At 47.1% G+C, this 20,249-nt stretch overlaps 1 protein-coding gene across 1 annotated transcript in view; it reads left to right on the top strand.

Annotated features, from left to right (window-relative positions):
- LOC128763399 (protocadherin-16-like) overlaps positions 1-19,325 on the top strand; it is a 121,295-nt gene extending 101,970 nt beyond the window's left edge. The window contains exons 9-21 of the mRNA XM_053872163.1: positions 589-746; positions 3,230-4,076; positions 7,570-7,809; positions 8,335-8,460; positions 9,336-9,545; positions 9,623-10,489; positions 11,902-12,015; positions 12,094-12,305; positions 12,541-12,692; positions 13,155-13,285; positions 13,467-13,753; positions 13,830-13,971; positions 14,238-19,325. Of these exons, the coding sequence (XP_053728138.1) occupies positions 589-746; positions 3,230-4,076; positions 7,570-7,809; positions 8,335-8,460; positions 9,336-9,545; positions 9,623-10,489; positions 11,902-12,015; positions 12,094-12,305; positions 12,541-12,692; positions 13,155-13,285; positions 13,467-13,753; positions 13,830-13,971; positions 14,238-16,819 (6,068 nt within the window). The 3' untranslated portion in view covers positions 16,820-19,325. The remainder of the gene's footprint in view (positions 1-588; positions 747-3,229; positions 4,077-7,569; positions 7,810-8,334; positions 8,461-9,335; positions 9,546-9,622; positions 10,490-11,901; positions 12,016-12,093; positions 12,306-12,540; positions 12,693-13,154; positions 13,286-13,466; positions 13,754-13,829; positions 13,972-14,237) is intronic.
- Positions 19,326-20,249: the final 924 nt, after the last annotated feature.

Below are 20,249 nucleotides of genomic sequence, written 5' to 3' on the forward strand. Positions count from 1 at the left end.
TTTCTCAGGCTTTTTTCTTCATTAAAACTTTTTATCCTCTTTTCCATTGAAGTAGATCTGAAGGAGAAATGTTGCATTAACACTAGCACTCCACTGTCAGCTAGTCTGAAAGGAAACAACTAGTGACATCCGAGGAGAAGTTTAGCCGTTGACCTAGTAGCGTAGCGTAGATGCTGCATTTTTTTAAATAGTCATGTCAAGATTTATGAAGGCAGAAATAAAGAGTTTGTGCATAGAAGTAGGATTGCGTTTCTCTGTTTTAAGAATTCATTCGAGAAAGAAAAAGGTTTATTTAGTAAAACAGCTAGGGCAACTTTAGCAGCCTCTGGCATGTGGTATTTTCATGGAGGTGCAGCATCTCCATGTTTTATCTTTGAGCACTGAAGGCTTCATGCCGAACCATAACAAAGAAACGTTTTTGATAGTGAAGAATATGGAGTGTTTTTGTAAAAATGTGCGTGATTCAGTCGGTATGAGCCGTGATGGAGTGTCGAGAGTCGGCCTGTTTATCTTCCGCCGACATCTGTTCTTTGTTGTGTTGGCCATCAAGGACTTTGTTACATGAAACACGTCGGAACGCTTTTTCAGGTCTCAGGGCCGAGCGCTTCTCTCTGGACCCAAACACCGGCGAGCTGTATTCATCATCTCCTCTCAGCCACTCGGAGCGGGCCGAGTACACCTTGGCAGTGACGGCCACTGATAGAGGACTTCCCCCTCGCAGCGCCTCCTGCTCCATCACGATTCAGGTCAGTCTACTGCTGGACCCCCGCCAGCCCAAACACCCTCGCGGCTCGCCGACTCAGGCTGCAGGCTGAGTGGCTCCGTGTCCCGGGGCCCCTTAGACAAGCTGCAGACATGTCAGCCTCACTCTTGACAAGTTCCCCTCCCGTCCACTCCCTTTTTTTCTTCCCCCGATGACATTTCAAAAGGAAAATTTCGATCTAAAATGGAAAAAGTGGGCCAGAATCAAACACATCCAGCTGGTGTGTGACGAGGTCCAGCTGCTGATTGATGGAGGTTAAAGCTCAGCTCCAGTAGTCCCTGGCTTCAGCGCTGCAAACGCATGTAACAAATGTGAAATTCAGGCTTTTGTGATCAGGTCATGTTGAACACATCTTCTATTTTAGCTGTGTTTGCACCCCTTTTACAGGTGCTTTATAAAGCTCCCGCCCATTTAAATTGTCTAAATGAAGCATGAAGAAACGTCATCTGTTCCATGCGTCGTTTCTTTCTGTCATACACAGCTACTTCAAGCAGGAAACTAGCAAATCAAATCAAAACAAAAAGGAAGCTGCTCTTTATATATTGTCTTTGGTTAACGTTGTCAGAAAAAAAGTACAATAAATCTGCAACTCTGTACCATATCTGAAGCTTGGATGTACATGGCCATAAATTACGAATCTTTGTTTTCTAGTTATCACCAAATAAGTAACAAAAAACACAAGCACTGAAATATATTATTTGTTCAGGAAACATCCATTCAAAATGTGTAAAACTTTTAAAACTAACTTTTGGATCATTGACCGTGTAGCTGTGTTAGCTATACATAAAATGAGATAAATATTCAATGCAAGATTATGAGTACTGGCGAAACTATTTCCACCATTGTAGTTGTCATCATCCCTGTTCACTCTGAAGTGAGTGTCACATGTAGCAGCGGTGGAGTGAGGTAGCAACGGGATTGATGCCAAGTACAATAGGGAGTAGTTTAAATGCTAGATAAAGTGCAAAGCTTGGAAAGACAAAGGGCTTAGTAAATGTTCATCGATAAAATAGGCCACAGTCGCTGTGAATCTTTCTCAGCATTAGCAATGGCATCATTATTTTCCTTGGGATGCAGCATTACAGAGTTATGACTGATATTTCTCTCTGTATTTGTTGTACTCTCTGCATTATGAAGCACACGGCTGCCTCACTGTTTATATTTTCTAATGCCACATTACAGCCTAAACTGCTCATAAAGAAGTGTAAGCCGACACCCGGCATGAACACAAATGTGTCCCAGTGCTGACTTCAAATCATCCACCGTTTCCTCCGTTCCTTGTTGTGCTTTTATCATCCATTATTTTTCCTGGCAGCGAAGGCCGTATCAGATTAAGAGTGATTAATGTTAGCAGCCGTGTTATTCGGCTCCATAAAAAAAACCCTGTAACAGTTCCTTTTATTCCCAGTGAACACATACAGTAGAAAGCCAAATCTGTTCCCACTTTAATCCATGAAATTTTCAGATTGCGTATATCATTCTGGATTTGTTGACTTTAGTTTATGCTCCCTCGATGAAAGATGGTGCTGCAAGACAAAAATCTGGGAGCGTGTTCTGATGCTTAAGAGAGGAGTAAAGCTTTCGGAGATTTTTTTTATTCATCTAAATTGAGAACAAAGAAATTATTAATGCCGGTTTGTTGCATGTTTGGATCCGATCGGACTATGGGATGGGATCGATCACAATATGAGAGAGGTTGTAAGGCTTCAGACAAGCGTTTATGAAAATACAGTTGAATGTCGAGCACGGATGCTGGCAGTGGAGAGCGGATTTGTTTCATTGGCAGAGAACAGGAGCACTTTCAGATTCATGCCGTTCCTTTTCACAGAAGTAGTCTGGTGGCCTCATGACAACTTTTCTAAGCGTACCCAGTTGGGAAAGGTCTCTTGGACTCCCATGCTGGACTTCATTTCTCCTGGCTCGGGGATCCGTGGAGCTTGTAGAAGGGGCAAAGTGATGGAGTTGTTTAACACTTGTAATTCTGATGGGCAGATACCTGGCTACACATGAGTGTGTACTTTGATAAGGCCAAATAAATTCTTCCAAGGATTCTAAGGTTGTCGCCAGTGGTTTGGGAAAAGACGAGACGACTCTATAGATGTGGGTCAGTACATAAAGTATTTCGCACCTTAACTCCATATCCGTAGCATCTGATGCAGAACCACCAGTTTACTGTTATATATATATATATATATATATATATATATATATATATATATATATATATATATATATATATATATATATACACATACTTTATTATTATTTATTTATTTATTATTTGTATTTTTTTTGTTAGAATTTATCTGATATTCATTTATTTTGGACATATAGTTTTTGTTTTTGGAAACCGGAAGCCTCAGGCCGAAATTTCATTGCCATAATACATGTGATCCGTTTTTGTGCAATGACAATAAAGAAAGTCTAAGTCTAAGTCTAAGTCTATATCCTGCTGCTCTATCACAGGTTCTCAGCATCAACAGACCTACATCAAAGACCAGTTCTCTGTCTGTATCATTCAACTCCATTGAGGACACGCTGCCTGGGTCCCTCATTGGTTCTGTGCGTCTCAGCGGCCAGCAGCCTACCCAGGAAGGGGAAGTGACCTACACCGTGGTGGGAGGGACAGACAGAGATGGCACCTTCGTCGTGGATCGTCTCACGGGAGACGTGTACTTGGCTCAACCTCTGGACTATGAGAAGGAGATGCACTACGTCTTGAAGATCGAGGTGGACGACTTTTCTCGGACGCCTCCCAGCAGCACCCTGGTTCACCTTGACATTGATGTTCAGGACAGCAATGATCATGCTCCTGAGTTTCCCGAGGACCCGGTCACAGTCGTCATCTCTGAAAGCATGCAGCCCGGCTCCTCAGTTTACACCTTCCAGGCCACAGACAAGGACGGCAGTGGACCCAACAGTGAGCCCACCTACTCTATTCTACACCAGTGGCCAAACACCCCTGGTCAACTCTCCCTCGACCCCACCACTGGAGTCTTATCCCTAGAGAAGGAGCTGGACCATGAAGTCACATCCAGCTTAATCCTTGTCGTCAAGGCAACAGACTCGGCCGCAGATGTTAGCCAGAGACGCTGGGGTTCTGTCACGGCAAGGATCTATGTGACCGACGAGAACGACAACTCACCCGTATTTAGCTCGCCGACAGCCGTCAGCGTGATGGAGGACCAGCCCGTGGGCTTCGTGGCGCTCTACGTCATGGCCAGAGATGCAGATCAAGGCGAGAACGGGAGGGTGACTTACAGCATCCAGTCAGGAAACACAGGAGGAACGTTCAGTCTCAACCCTGACACGGGTAAGTTCCACTGATGTCTACAGTTGGTGTCCCATAAACCCTGTTTGGTATTCAGTGATTTAGCAAGTGAGTAAGAGTGGAGGCCGACCAAGTCCTGGCACAGAGGACTCGCAAAATTGCTGAATCACATTTATCTGAGTCCATCGGTCTGAGGTGCCAGAAGGGATGTGAGTCTGACTTTTGGAATGTCTTCATTGAACAAATCACAGGACCCTTCTGGGGCTCAAGTACACAGTGATTCTGTTCCCACAAAAACATTTGTCATGCATTTTCAAAAAAAGACTTCACTGCGTTTGACTCCAGCAGCCGTTGGACAAATGGGATGTTTGTTTTTAAGTGTTACAGACTCTGATGCTAGTTACCTTGTGTAGAGAGACTCAAAGTTGTTTGAGCAGCGTCACTGATGCTGAAGATCAGAGTCCTCTGGGAAACAACGTGGCTGGAATCGCTCTGAATATTGACCAGGTTTGACTTCTCCCCCATTTAAAGTCGAATTTCTTAGTGACCCCTAAGACTGGGGAAAAGTTGACAATGTTGTACAATGAATTGAACATCCTCTTAGAATGATGGATTTATCAGCATATTTTGGGCTAAAGTGAAGTTTTAAAGACGACCTTTCATTTCCACCTCCTCTGCTTCTGACTGTTCTCTCAATCTTTCATCTAAAAATCATCTGCTGCACCATTCCTCTCATCGCCTCAGTCTACTGTGAAACTTTTAAACCTCCCCTTGTTCCATTCTTTAGAAGCACTTTGTAAAGTCTTTGAACCTCCCACCGTGATCACCTGACCATCCCCCACTTGTCTTATACTGTCCTTAATATGCGCTTACTTTACCTTTCACGACTTATTTCTCCCAGTTGGAGGCCAGACAGGCGGCGAGGCCTGCCGAATATGAAAGGCGCACACAAGCGATCATCTGTTATTGTGGATCTATTCCCAGGAAAGACCAAAGAACCTCCTGCTTGAGCTTCTGGGAACCATTAGAGTGGGATCGGTTACGCGGCGTGTTTATGTGTGCGCACGTGTGCGTAGGCATGTAAGTGTTTGTGTGGGACTGTGTCACTGAGTCGGCGCTGACCTCCAGCTATTTGGTCCTCGGGGCCCAGTCGTGGCGTGCGAGACACGTGTCCGCTTCTTTACTCCACCTTCAGCGATGCCCCTCAGATCAGCCGGGGACTTGAGGAGTGGAGGTCTGTCAGGCCTCCTCATCTTGAAGTGTTTTCATGCACACTAGTTATCTGTGGTGTCAGAGTTAATCCCCGCAGCACCTGCTCTGCTTCTGTTTGGGGGTCAGTGGACGGAAACCTGCAGCACAGTCGGAGCTCAAATCTTCATAAACACGCACGACTTCACGTCCCGAAACGTTCACATGAAACCACACAGCACCTCGCTCCATGTCCAGAAACACCCCGAGAAAAACACACTTTTGTTGGAATCTGTGTCGCACAATCAGACAGCCTCATTGCTCACTGTCAGAGGGAAGTTGGTAATTTCACCAGCCGAGATGAGAGCGGTCGGGATGAACTTGACGCTTGTGGCGAGTGAAGATAACAACTTGTGAGATAAATGTTTGCGCCTGGAAACCTCAGCTGACCTCAAAGAGACTCTGTCTTAATGATGATTGTGAGTCAGGATCTGTCTATAATTACAATAATCCTGTCACGGTCTTGATTCAATACAGCAGATTTCAGTGAAAACATTTCTCTTCTTCATGACAATGATGGGTTCAGTGGTGTGACCCGCTGCACGACAGCATCATCCTGTCAACTGCGAACACTGGATAGCAGTTATGGTGTTGTTTAGACGGAGTGATTTCATGGAAAAATATAGGCAGGCTGACATGCTGTCAATACACATGTGAAGAAAAAGTGTGTCGTAATAAAAGACATAACATATTTTTACCCGGAAAAAGATGGATTGCTCTCTCCAGGTTGGGTTGAGTCCTTCCCTCAAGTGGAGAAGTTGAAGTGTCTCGGGCGTTTTGCTCTTGTGTGAGGGGATAAGGGGGTTGGAGATTGGTTGATGATGTTGTGTGTAAAAAAGAGCTGAGCCAAAAGGGAAAGCTCTCCATTTACTGCCCAATCTTCAGCCCAACCGTCACTCAAGGTCATGAGCTGTGGGTCATGACAGAAAGAAGGAAACCCTGGATACCAGCATCTTGACATGAGTTTCTTTTGACATGTGGCAGGCATCTTCCTTAGAGATAGAGTGAGGAGTTCTGTCACTTGAGAGAGACTCAGAGTAGAGCTGATGCTTCTCCACATTGAGAGGAGTCAGTTGAGGTGGTTTAGGCATCTCATGAGGATGCTCCCTGGATGCCTCCCTTTGGAGGTGTTTCAGGAGCAGCCAGCTGGGAGGAGACCGAGGGATTGACCCTGGACCAGGTGCAGGGATTATATCTCTTCACTGGCCTGGAAGCGTTTCGGGATCCCCCATTCAGAGCTGGCAGACGTTGCCCTGGAGGTGGAAGTCTGGCGCTTCCTGTTGAAGCTGCTGCCCCCGTGACCCAGATTAGTGGATGGATAGATAAAATAAAAACACATTCACATATTCACTTTGGTTTAGGCGAACAGGAAGTAGCCTTGACGTCAACAGGAAGCATTAAATTCTAAATCTGTAGGAAGAGAAATAAAAGAACAGTCGTTCTGGATGCTGGGTGGAAATATATGTTGACAGTTTTTCAGTCTTGATATGAGTAAACAGGAAGTCATGAAAGCCACTTATGTTTCGACTGAATTTTGCTAAACTGACTGGAAATATCAATCAGCTCTCAACGTATTTCCCGGTCATCAAAATGCTAATATTAAGGCAAAATATTCTCAAAACCTGGGATCTGGGTGGAAATCTGTCCGGCGTTCTCGCCGTGTGCGTTCTCCCCTTGCCATGTGTTATCAGTGAGTTTGGACACGGCAGCATCGCAGGCGAGTCAGAGGTGGTTAGAAATGATATTCCAGTCAGTAACTCCCACCAGATTGGAAGCTCTGGGGCAAGTTATCTCAGTCCTCAGCAAAATACAAACACAGAGGGGTCCAGAACAGCTTTGGGTCCTGTCTCTCGCTGCTTTGGAAGCTTGAAATTGAATCAATGCGAGCTCTGCCCTCGTAGCGAAGGATAATGAAAAGGCACGAGTTCCCCTAATTTCGACGGGGCACGGCAGGCCTGGCTGTTGCGTGTCTAGAGCCTGTGTTTACAGCTTCTTTCTCCATGGCTGTGGCATTCTTCAATGGAAAATCTCATAAACTGTGGTCAGCCCGTCGGGGTGTTTCAGCGGCGCTGGTGTTGGTAGCGTTCAGGTAGGCGAAGCTTTGGAGATTAACTCTGATTTGGCCCTCACACGGCAACTTTTTTTTAATCACATGACTCCACACATCCAGGGAAAGTGGCTTTTTTTATTGATGGCGTGCTCTGACTCTATGGTGCGTAATAAAATCCACCCCTCCCTCGACACCCACAGGAAATCTCGGCTCACATTTCGCTTCATCTCTCCGCAGGCTCTCTGTCTATTTTCAAACCTCTGGACCGTGAGGAGCAGGACATCTTTAACCTCACGGTCGTGGCAGAGGATCACGGAACGCCCCGCCGCTCCACCAGCCAGCTGCTGCGCGTCCACGTGATCGACGTTAATGACGAGGTGCCTTGGTTTGAGGAGAACCACTACCAGGCTCAGATCGCTGAGAACCGTCCTGCTGGGGCCACAGTGCTGCGAGTGTCTGCCTCTGACCTGGATCTAGGTGAAACACACTGTCTTCCTTGTAAAAACTCTCCTCATCACCTTAACTGACATTTCTTATTCAGCCTGTCAGATGAGTCACAAGCTGAGAACCATTACTCTCAGCGCACGGCCATCAATGACAGGTGAATTTGCCTGGGTGTATTTTACTTCAACAATGTGGCAGCCAGACACTGAGAATTAAGCGCAGCCAACCACTCGGGAAAGACAAACATACAAATAATCTGCTTTAAAACAGACAGCTCAATCTTTTGACTGAGAAAATGTAAAGCAGCTTTTCCGCTCGCACCTCGCTGCGGTGTTGGAGAGACGACCTGACAGGACAGTCATTAAAAACACGAGCCTTGAAGGTTCTGGGAAGTTCTCCCATCAGAAGTTTTTTGTTGACTTGGAGGAAGCATCCATGCATGTCCCTTGTCGTGTGGATGCCTCCTTCGTGACGCAGCAGGGTGGAGGCCCTGGGGCAGACCAAGAATCCTGTGGAGAGATGAAACATTTTTTTTATTTTGTGTTTCCTTCCATGCAGGTACCAATGGTCAGGTGACATATGGTGGCATCTCGGTGGAGGGCTTCACTATCAGTCCTGTGACGGGGGTCATAACAACCACACAGTCACTGGACCGGGAGCTTCAGGAGTTCTACACAGTGACAGGTAGAGCTGCGCCATTTTACACCAACAAAACAACATAATACCACTACCAAGTATTAAGCTCCTTTTTGTGAAGTTAGTGAAAAGCCGGTCTCGCGCAATTTTGGGGGTCAGATTAATCGCCTTTATTGTGAAATCACTGTGGAAGCCGCGTGAAGATGTCCCACAAAATCAAATCCTGAATTGTCTGAGCTCTTTAAGCTGCAGTGGAATCAAAACCAGCCTGCAGACATTTTAGAAATGAGCAGCGTATCTGCAGCCGTGCCTTCCGAAAACCAACATCCACACTGACGGCCAGATGGGGAAGAAGACTGGCGAGACACGTTTATCCCTCGGTTCACGGGATGCCGCTGCTGTGACGGTAGTTTTTCTGCTAGGTCGTCCAAGTTAGCGTCGTGGAATTAGCCGCCACCTGTCTGCTCAGGCTACTTTGTTAGCTGTTCAAATGAATTTGAGTCGTCCAGAAATAGCTAATACATCAATGGCATGCTAGAGATCAACGTAGCTTTTCATGCACAAAGCTTGTTACAGTTCTAGCTAGCTGTACGTATCAGTGGCTGACCTGCCCCAGTGACATCAGATTTTGGACACAGGTCTGTGGGACTGTGCCTTTGATAATGATCCACGTTGACATTCAACCTCTCACTAGCTCCATCAAACACTTCTGTCTTCTAAGCTACAACCTCACCATCAGGAGGTCTGGTCTCACTCAGTTAGTTAGGCGTCTAAAGTTTCTATCAACTCTGTAACCGAAGATTTTTACATGCTACATGCTGTCGGCATCAAGGCAAGTGTTTCCTGGAACTTCTTCTGTGCAAAACACAGAAATGCCAGCCATATGTCGGTTCTGTCAGCTCTCCACCTTTTTGTCTTTTCAGTGTATGCTAAAGACGGGGGTCTTCCTCCAAATTACTCCAAGACAACGGTGCGGATCAGAGTGCTGGACCAGAACGACAACCCTCCCGTGTTTGGCCGTCTCTTCTACACCATTGAGGTGCCGGAAAATTTGGACTCCGTGCTGCTTTTCACTCTCCGAGCGACGGATCAAGACACCGGAGACAGTGGGAAGATAAATTACCGAATTATCGGTGGGAACTGTTTTGTACTTCGGACCTCCTGCTGTTGGTGTGTTTGTGATCTTGACCTGTCCTCATTTCTCCTCCAGCTGGTGATCCATCCGGCGATTTCAGCTTAGACAGACCCTCGGGTGTCTTGTCCACCTCAAGAGCTCTGGATCGGGAAAAGAAAGCTTCGTATTCTTTAACTGTTGTTGCCCAGGATCAGGGGGAGCCACCCCTCAGTGGCACCGCTACAGTGGAGGTCACAGTCCTGGACATCAACGACCACAGTCCCCAGTTTGAAGCGAGCAGCTACACGGCAGACATATCCGAAGACGTTCCCATCGGTTCCTTGGTTCTGGATGTGAAAGCCGTTGACCTGGATCAGGGATCCAACAGCCAGGTTGTTTACTTCCTAGATGAGGGCTCCAGAAGCATGTTCATCATCGATCAGAACACCGGGCGCATCATCACAGCGGCGCCGCTGGACAGAGAAAGAACCGCCTCTTACACCTTCAATGTCTGCGCCACGGACTCGTCCCCATCGAACCCTCGCAACTCCACCGTCCAAGTCACCGTCTACATCCAGGACGTGAACGACAACCCGCCCTTCTTCGTTCATGACCCGTTGATAGTCAACATCTCTGCCGGTGGCGTCTCCAGCCGCAGGGTGTTGGCCACCATGAGGGCAGAGGACAAGGACTTTGGAGCCAATGGTTCAGTCTTTTATCGCTTTGCCAACCCTGTGAAGGGTTTCGCCATCAATTCGCTGACAGGAGACATCCAGGCCACAGAGAAGCTGCAGAGTCTGACGCAGAGCCAGCGGACGCTGATCGTCCAAGCCATGGACCAAGGCAACCCAGCGCAGTCCTCGCTGGGCGTGGTGATCATTTACATCCGGGAGCAGAGCTACAGGGGCATCCGCTTCTCTCGCGCGGCCAGAGACGTCAGCCTGCAGGAGAACGCTGCGACAGGTTAGCTGGATTTGTTATTCATCCCTTGTTTTGCCAGTCTCCCACGGCAGCTTGGCTGTAGCAGGCCGTAAACACAAATGAACCCCCCGCTCTGGGCAGGGCTTTAAACACGCTTCAATTCACGCAATGCAATTCATTTCAATTAAACAAATAGTTCTGCTTTTATTTGGTTCCTGTGATGCACTGCTGCTCAAAGGAGACCTCACGTATTGTGTACCTCAGGAACTGAAACATACTCAGAAGTAAATAAAAGACATGATCTTTAGATTAATATCATCTTGTGCGGAAAACTACTCACACAGCGCAGCACAAGAGCATCACCAGGGTCGAGATCACTTCCAAGAACGACAAGAAAATCTATTTTACCAGTCCAAAATCACAGTTCAGGAGAACGTCTTACGCAGTCATTGTACGAAACTAGTAAGCTGATGGGATGTTCCAGTGATCAGGACGTATCCTAGGGCAGCCATGACTTTGGGTGGGAAGCTCCTGCTACTGACAGGGAAAGGTGGAGGCAGCAGATCAGACGAGAGCGCCCCCATCTGAGACACAGAGTCTTTGTGGAAGACCCTTGTGTTAGGGCTCCTACATGAAGAGCCAAGCCAAAAGGAAATGCTTGTCTACTCATCGAAGAGACTTGTGCCATGAGGGAGCAACAGTTGGTCTGGTCCTTGTTGTCAGACCCAAATTAGACCCTTGACTTGAATCTGGACTGGTAAAGAAAACTGTGTAGAACGGTGATATTCGGAGATGCAGGTCAAACTAGTTATGTATGACCCTTCTGCCTGATGTACATTTTCATAGTAGTTTTCAATAGCAGGTGCCCAACTCAAGGCCCGGTGACCGAATCTGGCGAAGCAGGTTTTATGTGGCCCGCAAAATAGATTGATATTAGCATCCAATATCCATGTTGATCCAGTCACCTATAACCATGGGAGCTAAGCAGGAATTTCTCCAGCACTCAAGGAACATCTCGCCCCCCCATGCTGGTATTTTGATTATCAGTTTGTTGGGGGAAATTCTAGTTTTTTAGGTTATGAATCAGACAGCGCTGCTTAGGACTACTCAGGTCTTATGACATGCTCTGCCATGCACTTTGCAAAAATCAACTTGGAATGTGATGCAGTGTTTTGTGATGGAAGACGAACTCAGAGATACTTCTGCTACATTTAGCTGCTTAGAATTAAAGAGTGACACATTCACATTCCTTGTTGGAGAAATGCCAGCTGTGGATAGTTTAGCAAATATCCATGTCAGTTGGCCACGACCTCAACTGTGTTTGACACCCGATACCTGTCATAAGTCAGGCAAAAAACAACAGTGAGACTTTAGTCTGCCGGTGTAGCAGAAGTGCGATGACTATCTTGCCCAGTGTGGTGTTTTTTAAGCGCATGAAAATGTTGTATTTGCAGGCACTGTTGTCACACAGACGCAGGCCCAGTACCCTGATGGCTCTCGTCACGGCATCAGCTACAGCATTTTCAGTGGAAACTGGATGCAGTCGTTTGGCATAAACACCATCACTGGTAAGGCCAGACGTGACTCTCACAAATAACTTCAGCTCGGGTTTCTCTGTGACTCACTGGTTATTCCGTCAACACCAGGCGAAATCTGGGTCCAAAAGTCAGACGGGATAGACTTTGAGGAAAACCCCAAACTCCGCCTAGTGGTCAAAGCAGAAACGGCATCCTCCAGCTCCTACATGGCAGTGAACTTGATCCTGCAGGACATCAATGACAACCTGCCACGATTCCAGCTCCAGAACTACGTGGCTTACATCCGAGAGGCGCAGGGGCACGATTTTCCCATCATTCAGGTACAGTAGTCCGACTCTGCTGGTTTATTTTGGTTGGCTGGCGCAAAGTGTGAAGTTGTGGATTGAGAAATCACTCAAGTGTTGGAAAACTGGATAGTTTCAGCGCTGAAGGGGTAGAACTGTTCGGTTGGTTCCAGAGAGTCGAATGTTTTCCACAAAAGCTCCACACTTCCAAACACAATACTGCGATAATGATTCCTTATTCCTGCACTTCACTTTGATTCCCTCGCTTCAGGTCGCTGCAGAGGACCTGGACCAGGGGCAGAACGGTCAGGTGACCTACTCCATCAGATCGTCGTCCATGAGCGGCTTGTTTAAAATTGACCCGCTGACCGGCAGCGTCACCACGGCGGCCATAATGGACAGAGAGATCTGGACTCAGACAAAGTGAGTCTTTGTTGTTGGTTTGAACAATGGAACTCACTGTTACTGGAAAGAGCATTTACACACATTTTGTTATGTGGGTGTTCTTGAGTTGTATGTTAAACTTTAGCTGCACCTTAAAGCAAACTTTGTAAGCAAAGTAGTATGCAGCAAGTTTAAACAATTATTCAATGGAACTCTCACAATAAAAACAAGGACACATAAGGTCGAAAAAGTTATGTTAGATATGAAACTTGGGATATATAAAGAAAATAACTTTTACTGTTGGAGGTAAATGTAGAAGGTTTTATATATATATATATATATATATATATATATATATATATATATATAAGTTTACTTTTTTCAACTGTAGAAAAGACTCTCCGCTCAGGGTTTGAGGGAAAAATGGTGTATTAAAGATGTAAAATAACTTATTATTCCTTATTTGTTTTCTAATGACTCTTTCAAACTTTGTTCCACCAGGCTAGTAGTAACGGCAACGGACCGTGGAACCCCTCGACTGGCCGGCTCTGCCACGCTCACCGTCATCATCATCGACCTCAACGACAACAGTCCCATGATTCCTCTCCCACGCGAGATCCGCGTGCCCGAAGGTGGGTTGGAGTGGAAGTGAGGTTTTTATAGTTGCCATTGCATCATGCCAAAATCTCTGCTCATATCCTGCCAGTACGATCGGGCCACTGCAGTGCAGGATTTTCGACTCATAAAAGCAAAAATCTCAGAAGCAACTTCCACATCTTCCCTGCTTGATCCACTTTTGATTTCCTTCCACAGACACTCTTATCGGCACAGTCATCACCCAAGTCACAGGAAATGATGTCGACTCCGGTCCAGCTCTGTCCTACACGCTTCACCTGGACCGAGACAGCCAGGGAATGTTTGGGATTCACTGCTATGGAGGAGGCGTGTCACTGACCCGCCCGCTGGACTTCGAGGAGAGGACGTGGTACACGCTCACCATACGCGCGTCGGATTCCAAACATCAGAGTGAAGCGAACTTGACGGTGCTGGTGGACGATGTCAATGACAACACGCCCGCCTTCACCCAGGACTTGTACCAGGTACTGATGTCTCCAAGGGATGTGATGAGATTCATTCTTCCACATGGTGATGGCGGGTGTCTGTTCTCTCTATCAGGTGACGATATCCGAACACCTACCAGCGGGAAGCGCCATCTTCACCGTCACAGCCACCGATCGTGACTCGGGAGACAATGGGAAGATCTCGTACAAAGTCATGTCCTCATCCAGAGGGGTCTTCTACATCGACCCCAGCAATGGTAGGCCACTACCTCCCTACTGGAACCGTTCGGGTTGTGTTCACGAAGTTAGCATGAGGCAGCACGGTCGTGCTTGTATCGGTTCACTTTGGGCACCCTGGTTTCCTCCCACACAACATGTGAGTGTATTGTGCATTGGGTACCGATTCAGGGTCTCTCCTGCTGCCATCCCATGTGGCTGGAATAGGCTCCACCCCACAATATGGAATAAGTGGAAGACAATGGATTGATGGAAGTTAGAAATATTTCTTCTCATTTTCTTGCAGGAACTCTGTTTGTCAGCCAGAAAACAGAGTTTGATTTTGAGAACCCCTCCATCCTGGTGGTAATCCGGGCTCAGGACCACGGCTCTCCTTCCCTGTCTTCCTTCGCGACCGTCCACGTTCAGGTGTCCGATGTCAACGACAACACCCCCACTTTCCACCAGTCCGAGTACAGAGCCACTGTGTCTGAAGATGGACTTCTGGGATCTACTGTTCTGACCTTGGAGGCTGTGGACGCTGACCTTTCCAGGGACAACTGTGGTTTTGATTTCGCCATTGCCAGCGGCAACTCTGGTAATGCCTTCCAGATTGAGAGCAGCGTGCGCTTCGTGGAAGGGAAAGGCTTCCAGACAGTCGGCAGCCTGATCCTTGCGGAGGAGCTGGATTTTGAAGCCGTATCGAGTTATAACCTGACCGTAGTGGTATCAGATCGCGGGATCCCGCAACGTAGCTCCAGTGTGCCGATCCTCATTAGCGTTACGGATGCTAACGACAACCCGCCAGCATTCAGCAGGGCGGATTACAGCGTGGTGCTGAGTGAGAGCGCCAGCACTGGGACAGAAATCCTGCATCTGTCTGCCTCTGATCCAGACTCGGCCCCCAACAGTGAGGTGCAGTACTCCATCAGCTCAGGGGATGACACCGGTCTATTCCAGGTGGATCAGTGGACCGGCGCGTTGAGGCTGAAGCGACCTCTGAGCAGTGAGACACGGCTGTCTCACATGATTGTGGTTCAGGCGACAGACAGCTGGGGCCACTTTGCTCTAGCTCCAGTCACCATCGAAGTGAAGGACGTAAACGACAATCAGCCCTACTTTCCTCTTAAACAAGTTACTGCTAGCATCAGGGAAAACCAGCCCCACAATGCCTTAGTGACCATGTTGCATGCTATGGACAACGACAAAGGGCAGCTGCATTACTTCATGTTGGACAGCTCAAAAGACACAAGAGAGGCCTTCATCATCAACCAAACTTCAGGGGAGGTGCGGACTCGTGCCACCTTTGACTTTGAAAAAGTGGACTCCTTCCATTTCACAGCTGTCGCCATGGATACCGGCAACTACTCTGCAACCGTTACGGTGCACGTTTATGTAACAGGGGAGGACGAGTACGATCCGGTTTTCACCTCCCCTGAGTTCTCTGTCCAAGTGCCTGAGGGAGCAAAGGAAGGCGAGATCATCGGGAAAGTGCAAGCTCAAGATGAAGACGGTGGTCTCGACGGTGTGGTCCTTTACTCTCTGGCTGACTTTTCGCCTTATTTTGAGGTCAATGAATCCACCGGTGCCATTTTCCTAAAGATGGACAGCTACAGCCGACATGTTGGCCGATCTAAAAGAGAGCTGCGGCTGATGACTTTGTATGTGAACGCCCACAGTCCGCTGGAGAAGTCCCGCGCTGCAGTAGCCAAAGTCATTGTTGACGTGACCCACACGACGTTTGGTCTGACTGCAGACATGAACATGCTGCTGGTGAGCGTCATCGCCGTGTCACTCGGGACAATCGTCATACTGACTATAATCGCCGTGGCGCTGTTCTGTGTCAAGTTCAGACGCCATAAGAAAGAAGGACAACTGCACGGACGGTGTACAGCAACCAGCACCATGTTGCACAAGCTGGAGGAAACAAAAATAGCAGCCAATGAAATCATTTATCACCAGGCTCTTCCTGGTTATGTGGTGGACCAGAGCAGCAACAGCAGCAGTGGAGGTCCCTACACTCGAGGGGGATCTCTGGATCCTTCCCATTCCAGCGGGCGCGGCTCAGCAGAGGCGGAGGCGGCAGAGGACGACGAGATAAGGATGATCAACGAATACCCTCGCGTGTCAAGTATATCCTCCTCCATGCAGGAGCGGATCTCTGCTCGCGGTCCTGACTCCGGGATCCAGCAGGATGCTGATCAGCTGTCGGATGTGTCATGTGAGCCCTCCATGGATTGGTTCAAAGGGAAGAAATTAGGCAGCCTGAATGGCTCCTTATTAGCTGGCCAGGTGCCAGTCTACAGGGATGAGGGTGGTGGGTACGCCAGCGTGGGACGTGGACTCAGCATCACCCACCCGAAAGACTATGCTTTCCCACAGGATGGTAAACCAACAGTTGGCGGCTCCTTGACCGCCATCGTGGCCAGCGACGAGGAGCTGAGGGGGAGCTACAACTGGGACTACCTGCTGAACTGGTGCCCTCAGTTCCAGCCACTGGCCAGTGTGTTTACTGAAATAGCTCGCCTGAAGGACGAGACCACCCCTCCTCACCCTCGCAGGTCATTTCATAAAGCGAAAGAACCGAGAATAGACCCGCCTCCTCTCATCACCTCAGTGGCCCATCCAGGGGCCAAGACTGTACCTCCAAAACCTCCTGTTGGGAGAACCTACCCAAACCTCTCCACGTTTCGGAGGTCGCCCCTGAGCGCAGAGGGCTCCATCTCCTCAGCCACCATGTCTCCAAGCTTCTCCCCATCACTTTCGCCGCTTGCCGCTCGCTCCCCCGCGGTCACCCCCTTCAGCGTCTCGCAAGGACCGTCAGCATCCGTGATCAGTGCAACGGAACACAACCTGGAACACAGCGAGGAAGCGGAACTGAGGATCTAATGCCGAGTCACCGCAGAATAAGAATATAGTATCAAATCGAGCTATCTCCGTCGAGCTGTTGCATTCAGTGACTTCTAAAGAAAACTCCTGTTGATCAGTGTTATTTTGCACATGCTAATGGGGCCTCATACATGATGTCAATATTTTGTACCATAGCATCGTTTATATTTTTATACATTTTTGTTTTTCTGGCATTCAACGATGTTACTTAAACCTCAGAATATATTTCTATATTTTGTATATTTGTAGATTGTACTGTACACTCATCCGTACTGTAAGTTAATTCATTCCTAAACGGTCAGTGAAGCATTCGCGGCCTTGGGCAGATGAAGTCGCCTGAGGTTTTTGAGGTAGTATTAATGACGGACAACAGTGGACAGTCTTGCACAAAGATTGGGTGCATTGGATGTCTGTGGACTGTTGCTTGGCATCCATATCTGAAGACTAAAACACCACAGAATAAAACTGTCGTCGGCTTTGGTTGCTCTCTGACTAAGTCCATGTATAGTAGCCAAAGCATGATCAACTAGCACAAATGAAGGAAGGAATACAGGGATGAAGGTTTGTTCCGCTAGCTTGCTGCTGAGGGGTTGTGCCTGGGAAGGACATTTGAAAGTTTGAAAATGAAAAATTCCTCTTGGCAATGTTGAAATTATTCCACCTTTTAATGCACCGTCAGAGCCGTTCCGAGACACAGGTGCTCCTGCCCGTGGTCCCTGACTTCTCGGGGCCCCTGAGCTGTGTGGCCAGCGGCGTCAGTGTTTCCTGTCAACATCTCAGTCAGTCACCATCTTTGCAAAGCTGCTTGTGTATTCCGATGCTGCTGAAAATCTCCAAGTAGAAGTTACTGTGTTGCCGCACGTTTAATTTTAAGTTTCCCATAGGTGCCGAACTTCTTGAGTCAAGACACGTGAGAATGTTCCCCAAGTCATCAATGTGTGGTCAATCGGTCTCGGAAAAGATGGCGACTGAGTCAGTACATCCTCACTCCCATGGCGTAATATAGTGACATAGGGAAAGTGGACTTTTGTGTCCTACACTAACTCCTTATATCCTGATGCCATATGCAGTACATCATGTAAGAAAAAGACAGAGATTGGGCTTAGGATAGCTATGGGATGATGCTCCTTTCATTTACATGACTACATGAAAGTGCTATTCAAAGCCCCCAAAAGGCCGTACGTTTCAGTCATGGTGACTTCATAACTTTTATTTATGGGGCTATATATACCAATGCACCCCGCCACCTGTAACGCTACACAAGAGGGAAAAGGTTTTTTACTCCGCTGAAAAGCCTGTAAGTCAACATGCAACACGGAAGGCTGCCTTTGCCGTCACCACAGGACGCAAAGGTCCACTTTCCCAACGTCAATAAATGGGAGATGAAATGGGCGCGACAATATAAGCCGATATCTTAGGAAAGGTTGGCTCTGTGCTTCAAGAAGAACCAGTAGGGGTCGCTGATTTACATAGCTGGTACTGATCCACATACCTCACATTTATTTTCAGGTAAATTTACAAAAAAACAAAACGGCAGACAGCAGGAATGTGTCCTACACCTTCACTTTGGTCTCTTAGTTTTCACAACTGCCTATGTTTCTATAATGAAGACATGGCGCAACTGGGACTCTAAATCACTATTATTACTTTGCATTTCTTCACTCCAGAGTGAGGCGCTACATGGTAGCCGTTTGTTGATCATAGTCGGTGTTGGCAGTAGACTGTACAGGACAGTTTTGGGATGCTATCAGGAGCACTACGATGGTTTTTCTCTCCTTGTGTCCATTCTCATTTCCATTCTTTAACTCAAAAGTAAAAAAGTACTTCTCATTTGGCTGACGCAGAAGCACTTCATACTCTGATGTACATGTTAATGTTCCGCAGTCACACTGACAAATAGGTGTACACACGCACGTTAGCCAGAAACTTCAATCTCCGCAATACTCACAAGAAAATAGTTGTGAAGTGTGTGCCACGTTTCTTGTTCTCAACTGGATTCTGGTGTTTTTACCTTCACACAGACTCATTTGAAGGTTGGTAATAATGGAGTGTGGAAGCAGCCGAAGAGAACTGGCGCTGCTGCAGCGTTAAAAAGTCGCCGTGCTCGCTCCGCTAGCAGATTTCCAAGAAGATACGTGCTAAAGCTACCACTTTTGTACGGACACTTGTAACTGACACTTGTTTACACTCAGTCTGGACCTAAAATGTTTCTCCTGACCACGTGAGTAAAGCGTCCTAGTGCCATATGTTTTGGTTTTTTTTCTTTGGAATGTTAGTTTCAGATAACAAGCTAATCTCTTTCTTATTTATTATGAAGAAAAGTGGACTGAATCTGACGGTGGTCAAATGGACGTGAACTAATTTGACTAGAATGAAGGAGCTTTGTTTGTTTGTTTGCTCTTCTTGCCACTTACTTTTGTCTCAACTGTACATATGAAGGAGCCAGAGAAAGAGAGAGAGAGAGGAGATGCTCCTCTGGGTTTTGTTTCATCTTCAAGCAGCCAAGTGCCTGATTAAAGTATGTCAACAACTCCTGGTCTCTGTGCTGTTTCTTCTTTGTTCTGTAGCCCCTCGTGATGACATTATCCATGTGAGTTTGGATTGTAGTGAACCAAAGGATTCATGTTTAGCCCATGACTCTCACTTGTTCATGATGATAACGTGAAGATGACAAACGGTCCCTGTTGACGATAACACGTGAGCTCAAAGATATTTTCTAGCCTTCTTTCCTCTTTGCCTCAGCCGGTTTGCAGCAGCGATATTGCTGACGCATTTAATGTGACAAGTGAAACGACACAATATCATGCGATTTTGTGTTAAATACTGGTTAGATGAAAGCAAAAACCACTCAGTTACATGTGTGATGTCAGTGGATTCATCACAATGGAGAAAAAATTATATTCATATTTAAATATATCTACAATATATTCAGATCCAGTCACGCACAGTGAGAGTGTCTGCTGTGATCAGTGTGAGTGTGAGTGACCCTTCAGAGTGGAGCCTCTCATGTTGACCCTCCGCACCACTGAGTGAAACTGACTTCATGCTGATCGATGATAAATAATACGCCAAATACACGACACAAGTTTAGTTTAAAAAGGTCGTGACTACGTGACATGCAGAACTAACTCATTTTAAATCGTGTTGATCTGAGGCGGTATCGGTCAGGCGAAGCACCCGTGTTAGTTCACGCCCACCTGTGGCACTTCATGACTCATGGACTGGGGTGACGGTGCCAGTTGGTGGTCAAAAACAGAAGCGCTGGTGTGTGGCGTTTCAACACAATGACACACTGTGTTGATACTGTGTCACTGAATACTGACACCTTTCGGACATTAAAATTCCTTTCAGGCAACCTACTTGACGGACTGAATTGACATTGTCATTTAAGGCTTTGCGTTCATATAGTATTATTACATATATTTAAATA

Source organism: Synchiropus splendidus, chromosome 8, assembly GCF_027744825.2.
Source record: "Synchiropus splendidus isolate RoL2022-P1 chromosome 8, RoL_Sspl_1.0, whole genome shotgun sequence".
In the NCBI taxonomy this organism is placed as follows: Eukaryota; Metazoa; Chordata; class Actinopteri; order Syngnathiformes; family Callionymidae; genus Synchiropus; species Synchiropus splendidus.